At 36.7% G+C, this 15552-nt stretch overlaps 1 protein-coding gene across 1 annotated transcript in view; it reads left to right on the forward strand.

Moving 5' to 3' along the window:
- ldlrad4b (low density lipoprotein receptor class A domain containing 4b) overlaps window positions 1-15552 on the forward strand; it is a 103150-nt gene that overhangs the window by 36765 nt on the left and 50833 nt on the right. The window contains exon 3 of the mRNA XM_056475783.1: window positions 3735-3875. Coding sequence (XP_056331758.1) covers window positions 3735-3875 — 141 coding nt within the window. The remainder of the gene's footprint in view (window positions 1-3734; window positions 3876-15552) is intronic.

Here is a 15552-nt window from a genome sequence, read left to right on the forward strand (position 1 = left end):
TAATTTAATATATTTTTTTATTTATTTATTTGTTTGTTTATTTGTTTATTTGTTTATTTATATGTATTTATTTGTTTATTTATTTTTATTTATTTATATTTGTATTTCATTTTGTTTTGTTTTTTATATTAGTTATTTTAAATTGATTTATTTTTATTTTATTTTTGTTTATTTTTTGTTTATTTTTTTATTGTCTATATAATTTTTTTTATTTGAATTTTTATTTATTTGTTTATTTTTGTTATTTATTTATTTTGAAAGTTTGAGTTTAGCTACATGATTCTGAGTTTTTGATTGACACATGGTCAAACCGTTTAGAAAAAATGCCGTTTTTAAAATACCCATATACATGTGGTCAATGCCTTATTTTCCATGTCTCATCTGTTTTTTTTCCTGTCGTCTCGTCAGATTGTCTCATCTAGTCCCTTTTTTTCATCTCAACTAGTGTCCTCAATTTTCCCATCCTCTCGTTTTCTGTTATCTTTTTTTCTTTTTATCCTGTCTCCTTTCTATTGTCTCCTTTTCTCTTCATTTGTAATCTCAAGATATTTTTGCTTCATTTTGTCTCACTTTTTGTCTCATCTCCTCATTTCATTAAGTTTCCTTTCTTTTTTCCTCTTTCCTCTATCTTGTTTTGTCTTGTCATTTTGTCTAGTGTCTCCTCATTTCCTCTTGTCTGCATGTTTTTGTCACCTAGTTCCTCCTCATCTTGTCTTCTCTTGTCATGTTTCATTTATTCTCCCTTAATTTATTGTTGTTTTGTGCAGTTGAATGCTGGGATTGTGTCTCATCTGCTGATTTGTTTGTCTGAAGATCGTACCATTTTCAAAAGCACTTTGGGCTTGACCACACCCTGTGAGAGATCGCTCTGGTATTGTCTGGCACCTCCTCCTCAGACAGAGAAGTTTGTTTGGGTGCTGCTATCATCACTGTCTGGTTTGCATTGCACTTTGGTCCCGCGGCAGAAACTTCCATACGGCTGAGAATGCAGCGTTATCAGGTCAATGTCGACTTTCTCTAAAACCATGCTTGCAGGAACACTTATTTTAAGATCATTTAAAAGAGTCAGTGACCTACATTTACAGGATCATTGCCACTTTAGATCCTCAGATCGCAGCAAAGTTTTTTGGCCCAGTGAAACTATTCCACAAACTCCTGAAACTGAGTATTTTCAGGGCGTCTGTTTTGTTTTAAGCATTTTAGTTTTGTTTTAAAGTACTTTTAAATGTGAACTTTTAAGGAATGATATCCTTCACTAGGCACCAGTTTCGACAGGTCAGGAACTGAAGAGGTATTTGCACAACACAGATTTCAACCGAGAAAACTTTTTTGTTAGTTTGCATTGGCTCTTCATTTACAGAAAAACAGCATCTCGGGGAGGTGAAAACTGCAAACCTTTTGACTAATATTTTTGTTAGCAAAACAATCTCTTATTATATTATTTTATTTTATTTTATAAATAATAAAGCTGCCCATTACATTACAAACCACAGGAGAGAGCAAATTCTTCAGCAGGATAGAACTCTTCTCATACCTCAGCCTCCACGTCAAAGTTTCTGAAAGCAAAGAAGGTCAAGGTGCTCCAGGATTGGCCAGCCCAGTCACCAGAGATGAACATTATTGAGCATGTTTGGAGTAAGATGGAGGCATTGAAGATGAATTCAAAGAATCTTGATGAACTCTGGGAGTCCTGCAAGAACGCTTTCTTTCCCCTTCCAGATGACTTTATTAATAAGTTATTTGAGTCATTGCAGAGATGTATGGATGCAGTCGTCCAAGCTCATGGGAGTCATACACAATATTAATTCTTTTTCCACTGCACCATGACTTTATATTCTATACTGTAAATTATTTCTGTTAAGTGACAAGACTTTTGTCTAAGCAAAGTCAACCTTACTGACCTAATTAAATCATTTAAAAAAATCAAGGCATGATCATATTTTATTTTGGTAAAATAAGCGTAATCTAGAGAACTTTGCCTTTCATATAAGCCACTTCTGATACCAAATGGTCAACTAGAAGTCAAGTTATTATTGGTTGTTCTTAAAACTTGGATTGGCAGCAAGACTTTTGTCAGGTAGTGTACCTACTTTAATATGCATTTTGAAATATCCCGATAAAAAGCTCTGTCTTGAGCATCTGCACTAGCAAAGAGCATCTCAAGCCTCCAAAAGCCACTGTGCTGGGCGATTTGACCTAAAATCAAAACCTCAATGAATTGAACATTTTAACTTGATCACCATTAATTAACAATTATTTTATTTATTTATTAAATTCTTTTGCCCTCACTGACAGTAAATGTACTCACATATAACAAGTGAGAGATTTTTGAATGAAAGGTGCATTACTTGATTTTAAAATAATTAAAGGAAGCACACACTATCTATTATCTATGATTATTTATTGAACATGAACATTGAACAATTATAACACACATTGTCTAAAACCAACAGTTACTTTTTTCCTTATAAAAAAGTGAAAATGAATAGCTTGCACTTTTGGAAGCAAAACAAATTATTTTCAATGTAGAAAATAAGAAGTATCTAGTGTAATTAAATTACTCTTGTATCTCCTGTAAATAATACTTCAAACAGTGCATTTACAGTAATTTTAATGTAATGGAAAATATGCCGTCTCGAGGCATCTGAGGCAGAGCTTCAATCATCATCATCATCAATGTAGTGCAAAGTAAGGCTCAAGAATGGGTCCATTGTCCTACCACAGAAGTAGAAATCAGCCTTAGCTGAATTATACTTCTACGGTGAGTGATTGTGTTAGTCATAAGATAAACACAAAGTATCCATATTGACCACCTCCATGGGACTTGTCACTTGTAAAAACTCAGTCCATTGGGCTCGCTGCTGTCCTGTGCCTGCTTGATGCACAAATGTAAATCAGCCTTTTACAAAGCTGGGTCATGTGACTCCACGCACGGTAGGGAAAACTAATCTGGAAAAATGTGATCGATTTATAGGTTCTGAATGTCGATTCCGATTACTTTTTGATTAATCGGCCAGCCCTACACTGTGCGTTCATTGCATTCCATCTTTGTCTTGTGAGACACAAGTAATTTATTTAGCCTAGCGTCCGTCTGATGCGCACTTCAGAATCTCACCGAAAGCAGTAGGTCATCTGGGTACTTTTCACATACTGTTTTTCAAATTCTACGAATTCGGACATACTACTCAGCTCGCATACTGTTTTTAGCATACTCTATATTATTTCGGGAACTTCAGTTTCTCTGGTTTTACTGGATTTTTAGGCATGGCTTTGACGTTTCCAAACTTCATGGCATTTAAAGAATTGTTTTTTATTAGGAAACTACATTTGGTCAAAATAAAGTGACGTTTTCATTTGTCATGGTTAAAAGTCAAGGTTATTCCACCAAAATATGAATAAAACTAAGATTACAATTTACTCGAGCTGAGCATTTTCAAGACTTTTAATTTCTAAAAAGGTTGTCTCTGTCCTTTTTATACAAATGTTCTTATAATTATAAGTATTATTCTAATAAAAGTATCCTCAACATCGTGACCCCAACATTCCTAGATTAACTTCAATATCCTCTCATCTAGGGAATGTTACCTTTCAGAAAAATACCAGCGCAGACCAAGGCTATAAATTTGACATTCTCTGATGCGGCAGGTGTGAAAACTGAGATGGACTCTTGACTGTTATTGATTAAGTGACTCATTGCGGTTTTCTTGTGTTTGTTTGTGTGTGTGTGTCCCCAGAGTGCAGATTCCTGTGCACCAACGGCAGATGTCTGAATGTGGGCTCGCAGGTCTGTGATCAGCTCAACCACTGCGGAGACAACAGTGATGAGGAGCACTGCCCCGTCTCCACTCAGCATCCTGCATCTGCCATCTTCAGCTGTGAGTCCATCTCTCAAAACTAGCTCTGTGCTGCTTTCTCATGAGGGTCAGCAGGACGTTTGCTCGCTTCTGGATTCCTCAGGCTTTTGTCTCCAATGCCACCCGCAGGGGTGTGAGACGGGTTTTAAGTGGCGTCTCCAGACGCTGAGTGTTTGTGTGTGTGTATTACATAGGATGTGGTCATATAGAATTACGGTGCTTGAATAGTGCCTTGATTTTTTTTATTTTTTTATTTTTATTTCTTTTCTCACTTCTTTTTCATTTTTTTCTCTCATATCTATCTCTTTGATAGATATGTAGTTAATTACTAAATATTTACATTTGTTTTGATATTGTTTTATGATTGGCATGAAGTATAATCAGTGCTAAATCATAGAACTGCCCCTCTGTTACAAAAAAGTATGTGTGTATGTATGCATGTATTGGTGTGCGATATTCTGCAATATCAGCACTTGTACAGCCTCCTCACCCTTCTGTAGTACTCCGCCCAAATAGAGTAACAGCACATCAATAGACTCACTACAGTTTGACAAATATTGCTGTTATTGGACAACATAATGTACTTTTGAGGCTTTTTTAAGCGAGAATGTAGTTGTTTACATTGCAACTATGCAGTTTATTTAGAAGAATAGTGCCTATTTTAAATATTTATAATTTCAGAGAGACAGCGCCATCCACAAAATTGCGACAGAGACTGCATAATAAGCCCTTAGAGGAGAAAAACCCAGTGTAATTTCAAACTACAGCTGATCAAATCATTATAAAACTTTTAAGTGGCTATCTAAGATGACCTCTCCTTTGTATGTTGCCATGCTGTATTTATACCATCGTAATTGTAGTGTATTGAGTATGAGATGGGACTCTATTATTAGGAATGTATGTATTTTGTGTTGGCCACTCTTTGTATAACCCAGAGGTCCTTTTTGGTTGGCCATGTTTTTGTTTCTAAGGAGTCTCTTGTTTTCGTTACTGTAGACTAGTCCAGTAATCAGAAAGAAAGAAGAAATGCCCACATGTGTTTAGCATTTTTCCTTATCACAAACACAACAGTAATCTGGTTTGCATTGCTTTGGCTTTCTCGGGTTTAATTATTGTGATCTCCTGATTGCAACAGAGAAATACTGGGAAATGTATCTAGACTGATGGCATTTCATGCCGTTCAGCCTTATAATCTTAAAATGTCAGCAAAGTCGCCTGTTTTATCATAACTTTAGATATTACGCTAGAGAATCATTCAAATACTAGCTCTAAAGTGACGTTGGTGAAGTAGGAACGGTTTCTGCTGTTCTGACGTCGGCTGCAGATCTGAATGAATGGCGGAAGAAAGTAGTTACTCATACAAAAAGATTTTTCAGACTCTGTTTGATTTTCTTTTATATATACACGCACCATTGTGCCGTCAAACTGTTGTATAAACGCAATAGCACACTCGTAGCAGTGCGATATGGCTGTTTATTGTGAGTAGGCCTCATGCCAACTCACGCCTCCCACCAGTGCTGCTATAGAGCCACATTGCACTGCTTCGAGTGTTATATTGCTTATATGTTTGCATGTATATAGACCATTTCAATGTGGTGATGTCATTGGCCCATGAACATTTCCTGCTTGTTGTCAAACTATTTCATAACTCTAACAAAAGTCACATTTAAACCACTGCCATAACATTATTTACCAATATGTGTACCTTTTGGGATTCTTTGAAGCTATGATAATTAAAAATGTAAACCAGGAAATATGTTAGGACCATTGTTATTGTTTACATCCCTCAAAATGGTCTATATATATGTGTGTGTGTGTGCGTGTGTGTGTGTGTGTGTGTGTGTGTGTGTCTGTGTTTATTGTTATAAACAATAACAATGGTTCTAATGTATTTCCCGTTTTACATTTTTAATTTCCATAGCTTCCAAGACTCCAAAAAGATCCACATACTGATAAATAATGTTTAAAAATAATAATTACAGTAAAAAGACTTTTATCAAAGAAAATTAAAAATCTTTAAAATTAACATAAAAAACTGTTGTTTACTAGATTTTAAATTATTCATTAAACTTTTTTAAATATGAAAAACTTAATCTGTTTTTAAATTAGTGAAATTGGATTTTTAATATTTAATAGTTTCACAAACAACTACAAATAAAACAATGAATTAACATTAATTTTTGGAAAATCATTTTCTTGTCAAACATGATAGGGACAAGATTTTCCCTTTCTTTTCTAGTGGGCACTGATTATTTGCACTCGAATGAACCCAGAAGTTTTTTTTTTACTGAAATCATGGTGAATATTCAATATTTCATCCAGCCTCTGGCACAAGTCTGTGTCAGCCAGTCAGCTTTGAACTGCCGTCACACTTGTTTTTTTCCTCTTCTTTAAGTTCGAGCAAACCAGAGCACGAACGCACACACAATCCCCAGAAAAATAAAAAGTACGTCAGTGTGTCTGCGTGTGTCTCTGTGCTGTGGGCTGTGTTGAAATCAGTCATGTGTTCTTGCTGTGTCTTCAGTCAGTGCTGCTCACTTCCCCGGCAGACACGTAGCCGCCACACACTGCTTTAGGGAGAGAAAGCAATGATGCTGATAGACGTTACTGAGGAGCAAATATGCTGAGAGCGAGACACAAGCTGAGGAAATGTTTCAACTCTAATCGAGTTTGCCATCTCTCCGTCTGCAGCAGGGCCAGACAGATTGATCATGAATACAGTCTAGACGCCCTGCACCAAATATTCTCTCTCTCTCTTTCTCTCTCTCTTGCTCTCTGGTTGTGGTCAGGAGCGTCAGACTGACACACACAGGGTGTTTATGAAAGAAGATGATGGAAAGCATTGCAGGGGTTTAAGTGTGTAGCAGTCAGAGGCGATTGTCTTTATGATGAGGGGTCTGCATTCATTGGCATCAGGTCTGTGTGTGAGAGAGAGAGAGTCAGGTGGCATGATCATCACGGGAAATGTCCATAAATTCAAGTTATACCTATGCTACTCAGTAGGTACTGCATTTGAATTTAAATGTACTACTCGACCGATAGAAATGAAAGTTCCCACGGTCCATCATGGGAGAGCGCAGCGTCCATTGGATGTGCATTTCAGAATCTTGCTGGAAGTAGTAGGTCATCCAGGTACTTCTTACATTCTGGCTGCATCCGAAACCACCTACTACTCAGTAGGTATGGCATTTGAATTTAAACGTACTACTCGACCGTTGGAAAAGTACATTCTATACAGTGGCTGTTTCTCAATACAAAGTACTCAAAGTTCGGACTTGCGTCCTTGGAAGTTCAGACTTGCCAAGTTCAGACTTGGAAGAACGAACTACAGAGGATGCGAGGACACAAGTCGGGTACTTCTTCAAATGGAACGGTAGTGTACTTTATAACATCACTTACCTCGCCATGGATTCATTGGTTTCACTGTACATTAACAATAAAATGATTTAATTATATAAAGCACAGCCTTATAATCAATATTATATTAATATTATAAATCTATATTTTTGATTTAAGAAAATATAAGCGTGAATAACCATAAATGTGAAGTGAAATAGGTTATACACAGACTCGTGTCTTTAATTATCAGATTGAATAAACTACAATGCACGTTATACAAGTATTAAGTACAAGATGTGAATAATAGGAAATAAAGATAACATTAGGCAATTTAGTAAACAAAAACAAACCTGGTATAACACAGTAACGTTAACATAATTTAACGTCAACATGTTTTTTTTTATTTCATGTTTATTTTTTAAAGAACATTATTCTGTTCATCAAGGCGGCATTTATTAAATGTAAAAGAATTGTTAAATTGTTAAATATTTATTAACATTTTAAATGACTGTTTTATTATTGTTTGTAGTTTCAAATGAAATAATTACTCCAGTCATTATTGCTTTTGTTACTATCACATTAATAATAATAATAATATTAATAATAGTAATTATAATTATTCATATTAAAGGGATTTTTGAAGAATCATGTGACTCTGAAGACTGGAATCATGAAGCTGATAATTCATTTTTAAAATCACTGTAATAAATTATTATATTATAAACTACTTTTAAAGTGCAATAATATTTCACAATTTTGCAATTTGTACTTTTTGTATTTTTTATTTTTGATGAAATAAATGCAGCTTTGGTGAGCAGGATAGGCTTATTTTAAAACATTTAAAAAACGTACTGACCCCAAACCGCTAGTTTGACCGCTAGTGTACATCTCTGAAAACATCCCTGCATATTCTCTGTGTGCAGTACACTAGCCATAAAATGTGCATTCAGTGCCACCTTAGCACACAGACTATGTATAATCACCAGGAATTCAAAGTGAAAGTAAAATGTAAGTGAGCTTTCAAAGATTTTACATCCAGTAACTGTAGTAATTAAGTGTACTGAATGAAATTGTAAATTAATAAAAAATACTTGCAAAATCTGTTGAACCCGGCCCCAGGGTAGTATAGGGTTAGCCTATCTGATTGTTGAATTTGTTGTTAGCTAACTCCATAAAGGGGCCAACAATTGTAACCAGGGGAAAGATTAAATAAATTATAATCAGAATCAGAAAGATCTTTATTGCCAGGTATGTTCACACATACGAGGAATTTGTTTTCGTGACAGAACTTCTACAGTGCAACAGAATTACAGAGACAGGACAAAAAACAGATAATAAATATATTTTAAAAATAGAAGTGAATAGTGAATGCAAATTTACAAATTGACAAGTGTATGTACAGCTATATTACTATATATAACGTTATATGTGCAGCTGTTATGTGTAAATTGGCATGTAAAGTGTGTTGCTAAATAAGTGTATATGTGTATAAAGTAGTGATGTTGGTTCCACAATTATTATTATAAAGTGCTCATGAGATGGATTGACTGAGAAAGAAGAAACTGTTTCTGTGTCGGGCTGTTCTGGTGCGCAGTGCTCTGTAGCGTCGTCCAGAAGGTAAAAGTTCAAAGAGGAAGTGTGCTGGGTGTGAGGGGTCCAGAGTGATTTTAGCAGTCTTTCTGCTCGCTCTGGATAAGTACAGTTCTTGCAGAGTAGGGAGGGTTGTACCAATAATTCGCTCAGCAGTCCGAACTATTTGACGTAGTCTTCGGAGTTCGGATCTGGTAACTGAGCTAAACCAGACAGTTATTGACGTGCAGAGGACTGATTCAATGATGGAGGTGTAAAACTGTTTCAGCAGTTCCTTTGGAAGGTTGAACTTCCTCAGCTGATGAAGAAAGTACAGCCTTTGTTGAGCTATATATTATAATAATAATGAGGAGACAGATTAAATGAGACTGTTCTCATATTTGGGCAACTTCTTTTTTTAAAGTGTAAAAATGGAAGTTGTTGAGACTTTTATATCAGCATGTTGATGTACTTCCAAGTAAAATGGAATATTGAGTAGGGAAATAGATTTTTGCATATTATTCCCTCATAACCAACAAGCGGTAAGAGGTGCATGGTTAAGAATATTGTGGAAAACCATAGACTGTAAAAGATAGGTCACCGATAGGTTTCTGAAGAGTGCAAATGAAGCTACGAGTAGGCGTGGCCAATTGTTGCCATTTTGTTCACGCATCATCACACTGACCGGAGGATACCAAACAAGGTCTAAGAGGCGGAGCGTGGGTGGAGCTCCGGACACCTGCTAGCATTTTGTTTAGACAGGCTTTTCTTTGGAAGAAACGCTTAATACTTTATTACCTGCGACTCGTTTAGGTTCTGACCACATGTGCTTGGCTGTGTACGATATCAATAAAGTTAAAAACACTTGTAATACATTAAGCCACTAAGCGTTGTTCTTATGAAGTTTTTCTTCAGGAGGAAAACGCGAATTACTTCCAAACACTTCAAATATAGCCTGTGTTAGTAATGCAAGGCTATTTATGAAATCTAGCCATAACACTGTATCACAACATTTCAGAAGACTGTTCTATAGCCTACAGCTAATCAATCTGTCAGATTCTGGAGTGCTTTACAGCTCCTAAAGAAAATTATAAATGATAAATTAACTTAAATAAAACAAAAACATTTAAAGATATGATATTACGTATATAACCTGGGAAATGGAGCCACTTGAATGGTTTGTGAGCACAAAAAAGTGCACACAGCATACCATATTATCTGATAATTGTAGGAAATGATTCCAAAAGGCAATTGACTGTGTAAAGCCACATAAAACAAGATAAAAATAAGATATACAGTCGAAGGAAGAATTATTAGCCCCCCTTTGAAATTTTTTTTCTTTTTTAAATATTTCCCAAATGATGTTTAACAGAGCAAGGAAATTTTAACAGTAAGTCTGATAATATTTTTTCTTCTGGACAATTCTGATTTGTTTTATTTTGGCTAGAATAAAAGCAGCATTTTAAGGTCAAAATTATTAGCCCCTTTAAGCTATTTTTGTTTTTGATTGTCTACAGAACAAACCATCCTTATACAATAACTTGCCTGATTACCCTAACCTGCCTAGTTAACCTAATTAACCTAGTTAAGCCTTTAAATGTCACTTTAAGCTGTATTGAAGTGCCTTGAAAAACATCTAGTCAAATATTATTTACTGTCATCATGGCAAAGATAAAATAAATGTTTTTATAAATGAGTTATTAAAACTATTATGTTTAGAAATGTATTGAACAAATCTGCTCTCCGTTAAACAGAAATTGGGGAAAAACATAATTCAGGGGGGCTAATAATTCTGATTTCAACTGTATATGCCGAGTTCAGTGACTGCAACCAGCAAGACCTAGCTGTCACTCAAGTGGCCACGCCCTTAATTATGCAGACTGAATATTACATAATATAATTGAAAAAGATGAGCTTAAAAAGAAATCAACCCCTCACGGTTGTCATGAAAGGTAATATTAGCTATATGCACCAAAATCATTTTTGTACCAGGCTGTAAACACCTTTTTTCTGCTGTAAAGTTGGCCATTTTAACATTAGGCTCAATAGAAATATGCTCTATTTTGGAGCCAATACTAGCGGAATTTCGATGAATTGCAGTTTCAGTTACTTCCGTATTTGCTCTAGAGGGAGAGGGGGAGGTTGCCACTTGTGGCAAACAGACGTCAACAGAGTAAGACTGCCACTCTAAACGTGGATGCAAATGATCAGACGTTAATTGAAGATTACTAAATGAAACATCTTTATTTCAGAGGATTACCTCGCACTGATTAAATGTTCACCTAAAGAATAACAATGTGCGCTCGCAAAATAGCCATTGTAAGTTTTGATTTCACACAGACTTTAAGCACTCAGCAATGTACCTTGATCTGGGACACAGTGATTTGGACTTTCAGTCAATACGAAAGGGATATCTCCTGCTGCCCGCAGACAAGTCGTTTTCTGCCTGTATTTACAGGAATTACTGTAAAAGTGATGCTAATTAAACATGACTGCTTTCCACACCTTCACTCCCCAGATGAAACCACAGCGAGGATCGTGTTACCTCGCTTACGCTTCAGCTTTTACTGTGATGAGCACAGTTTACCACACAACCCATCATATCTGCCCTTTCCCGGCATCCATTCTTTCCCACCACGCCACTTTGCTGGCAGAATGTTGCAGTAAAATCAACAACAAACTTTCTCAGACATAAAGTTTATTCACTGGGCATAAAAGCTCAGGGTCCTCTCTGTCCTCTTTGAAGGCGGCACAGTAGCGGCACGCTTTGAAGAGTATGTAAATCAGCCTCTTGAACAGTTTGCATGTTTGTTAATAGCTCCGCTCTCCAGAGTGTGTGTGTGTGTGTGTGTGTGTGTGTGTGTGTGTGTGTGTATGTGTGTGTGTGCGAGAAGAGTTCTCAAGAGCTGAAGTTGTCAGGCTCTGGGCTCACACTGGACCAAGGCGTCCCACTTTGATGTCCGTCAGGCGACGAGCGTCTATAGAGCTCTCTCGTACTCACTTTCCCCTCACGTTTCTCCTCTATGGTTTTTAAAACAGGTTGATGAGGGTCAGAGGTCGCCGAGGTCACGCTTGGAGCCTTGTCTGATTTGAAGAGCTCAACAATCAGTTTGTTTGAGTTTAGGATTTCCATCGCTAATCTCCATCATCTCTCATGCTAATCTGGGCCGACCGCAGCGGGCTGCATTTTCATGCTAACGGGCTCATTACCAAACCGACGTCATGTCTTCTGTATGCAATCTGTGTCGCTTGGAGGGAGGGCAAGTCCCAGATGAAGCGTTTGAACTTCTTGAAGAGGGAAGTGGCGGATGATGGAATTGTTTGGCTTACAGGAATGGCCGACTGTAAAGGAGAGTTGAATGACGTTCGGAGGGTCTTAATCAGGGTTTTAATGACAGACGTGAATGAGACACTTGTTTGGTATTTGATGTCTTGGAGTTGGCTTGAAGAGCGCTCCGCTTTGTGCGCGCTCACTTTGATTTACGTTATTTGACTTTTTCGCAATATTCGGGATAAAGAAAAGCAATTTATCTCTGAAGATGTGTCTCGGATTTGCACTTTAACGAACTGAGCACCTGTGCGATTAAATTCGTCACGCACTCAATAGTGATTTGTTTTCGGTTGTAAATAGTTCTCTTTTTTTTCTCCGCTCTCTAAAGCTTTTCGATGAATACGAATACTGTCAGTCCAAAAGAGAAATCTCTGATTCCTGCATTCTTTTCTTTCCTCCGTTCATTCGCTGGCTTTTTCCCCCTGCTCCTTTGATCCGCATCCCACACACGTCGCTGCATTAGCGGGGCTGTTTTTCAGGGCGAGGGCCGAGCGGTTCTGTATTCGTTGGCTGTCAACACCATCAGTACTGATGGGTTTCAGACGGTGTCACCTCACGCAGGCTCACAGTGGATTCTGGGATTGTTTATCGTGGCTGAGCTGGGCACCATTCTTCTGCGTTCGCTCATTTACTCATTCAGTCATTTTGTGCCCGAACCTCCCAGTATGATGGAATCCGTCGCTCGCTCTCGGTGGCCCTTCGTTTCTCTTTCGTTTCTTCATCTGTTACCTAAGTACATTTGACCCCATGTGTGAGTGTGTTGAGAGAGTAATGATGCAGCTGGGGCCATTAAAGATGGGAAACTGACAGCTCTCCTCCCTCGCTTTCATTCGCGCCCCTCAAAGAGCGATAGACGGGGAATTAAAAAGGAGAAAAAGAGGCAGAGCAATAAATAGAGACGTCTTAAACGGAAAGTTAAAGCTCGGGAATCCAATCAGGTTTGGCTCAAAGACCAAAGCAAAAACAATGAGGGAGGCTGAGTAAGAAAGAAGCTTTTTATAAGGTGCATTGTTTGTGCTTAATGCCCGAGTTGGAATTAAGATCTGTAATTAAATAAATTGGTGTTTACAAACAAGGTTTCTGCAGAAACCCTTCCAGCTTCAGTTTTATATTAATATTTGACATAAAGGGATAGTTCACCTCAAAAATGAAAATTTACTCCCAATTTACTCACCCTCAAGTAGACTCAGACCTTTAATTTTTAGTTTCTTTACTAAAAATTCAAACTTTTATCAAAAGGGTGCTTTTTAATCATTATGCTAAAATTTTAATGGGATAATTACCCTAAAATTAATGGTGGCATCATTTACTGACTCTTTACTTGTTCCAAACCTTTATTAGTTTTTTCTTCCTTGAAACACAAAAGCAAATATTTTGAAAAATATTAAAACCTGAAACCATTGACTGCCATAGTCTTTGTTTTTCCTACTATGCAATGGTTACAGGGTTCAGCTAATTTCAAAATATGTATTTTTTTTATTTTACAGAAGGAAAAACTAATAAAGGAACAAGTGTGAGTAAATGATGACACCGCTTATATTTTAGGGTTAGCTATCCAAATTTGAGTATAATGACTAAAAAGCAACATTTTGCTGAAAGTTTGGATTATTAGTAGCACGTTTTGTGTTAAGTGTGAAATGGAAAACAAACGCTGTTGTTCAGCACAATCCCACATAAACCAGTAGATCTGCATTAAACTAAGAGTGTGTTCACACTTTGCAGGCTTGGTTCAATGAACAAACTATCTCTGGTGGATAACTTTGTTTGTGCAATTTGTTTAGTAAGTGTAGATCAAACAAGCTGACAGAGACCAAGTAGATGAGCATCTGTCCACTTCTGGACGAGCTCTGAGTTGACATTGTTTGCATAAAATAAGATTACTAAACTTTTACAAACATGAAGCAAACTTTGATTTCATGAAAGAAATTCACCAGTTTGTTTGCAGTGCATGAGAGCTGATTTAGAAGAGAATGCAGAAAACAACTAAATTTATTTTGTAGCCAAATGCTGATATAGTTTTGTGAACAAATAAATCATTGTATAGCTGTTAATTTTAAACAGAATTAACTGTTTGATCATCAAATGGGGATTCATTCATTCATTTTCATCCGTGTCGGGTTGTTGGGGCAAATGGGGATATTCCAAGATTTTATGAAACTAACATAATTATTATTCTGGTATTTAGAAAACCACTTAATTATTTTTAGAGCATATGAACATGAAATGACCGTAGAAAATAATCAATTATGTGCTTATAGCAGCAAAAAACTACACAAGGCTATTAGAAGGACATTTATTTCATTTAAAAAAAATTTCACCTTGAAACAACATTTATTCATTTTCCTTCGGCTTAGTCCCTTATATATCAGGGGTGACCACAGTGGAATGAACCTCGAACTATTCCAGCGTGTTTTACGCATGTACTGCATGTATTTGGACTGTGGGGGTCTGAGCACCCAGAGGAAACCCACTGAACATGGGGAGAACATGCAAACTCCACACAGAAATGCCAAATGACCATGCCCGGACTTGAACCAGTGACCTTATTGCTGTGAGTGCTAACCACTGAGCCACCGTGCCGCCCTCTTCAATCAACAGCAAAGTTTAAATGCTACCTGGTGCACTTCAAGTCACCTAATAATATTTAAGAATGAGGTCAATAGATAGAGAGAAGCTGTTTTTGTGGCTGTTCAAACATATTTGACAACATGAGCATCTCCACTGATAAAGTATTCTGACTGAATGCATATTCGACATTCAGAAGTGGAAACGGGACCTACTGTCAGTGAACCAGGCCCCAGTGAAACCCCAGCCTAAAGTCTCAAAATATTGGAGTTTAACTTCCACTGTGCAACTGCAGTGACACAGAATTGCAGCATTTGTAATACAGATGTTTATATTTATGAGCCCTTTTTATATACCCACAGAGAGAAATTGCATAGTTTAGATGTATTTGAAAGAGTGTGTAAAGTCTCTATTAATGATAGGTATATTTATGCACAAAAAAATGTTTCAGCAAATGGAATGATTTTTGGTGACAAATTTTACTTTGGCACATATTTTGGGAAATGCTTGGAATGGTTGTAAAAACCCAATACACTCTGGGCAAATTTACTATTTTGTTATGTTAGTGTCTGTTTTTGCCCCATTGACTTCTATTAAAATACATTTTTTTGATTGCAAAGCCATGACCCCATATAATCTTGCAGTCTTGATTTTGAGGGATTTTCTCTGTTGGGAAAGAGGTTGAGTCTAAATGGCTCCAGTCAAAAGAAAAATTGCTGTAAATACGAGAAATAAACTACCATTCAATAGTTTGGTTCTGTACGATGTATTTATATAAAAGCAATATGTTTGAAACTGACATTAAATTAATACATTTAATCAGCAAGGACACCTTTGATTAAAAGTGTATAATCTTACAAAAAGTTCAATCAAGGGCTTTAAACTTTGTATTCA

The sequence above is a fragment of the Danio aesculapii genome, chromosome 16 (genome assembly GCF_903798145.1).
Source record: "Danio aesculapii chromosome 16, fDanAes4.1, whole genome shotgun sequence".
NCBI lineage: Eukaryota > Metazoa > Chordata > Actinopteri > Cypriniformes > Danionidae > Danio > Danio aesculapii.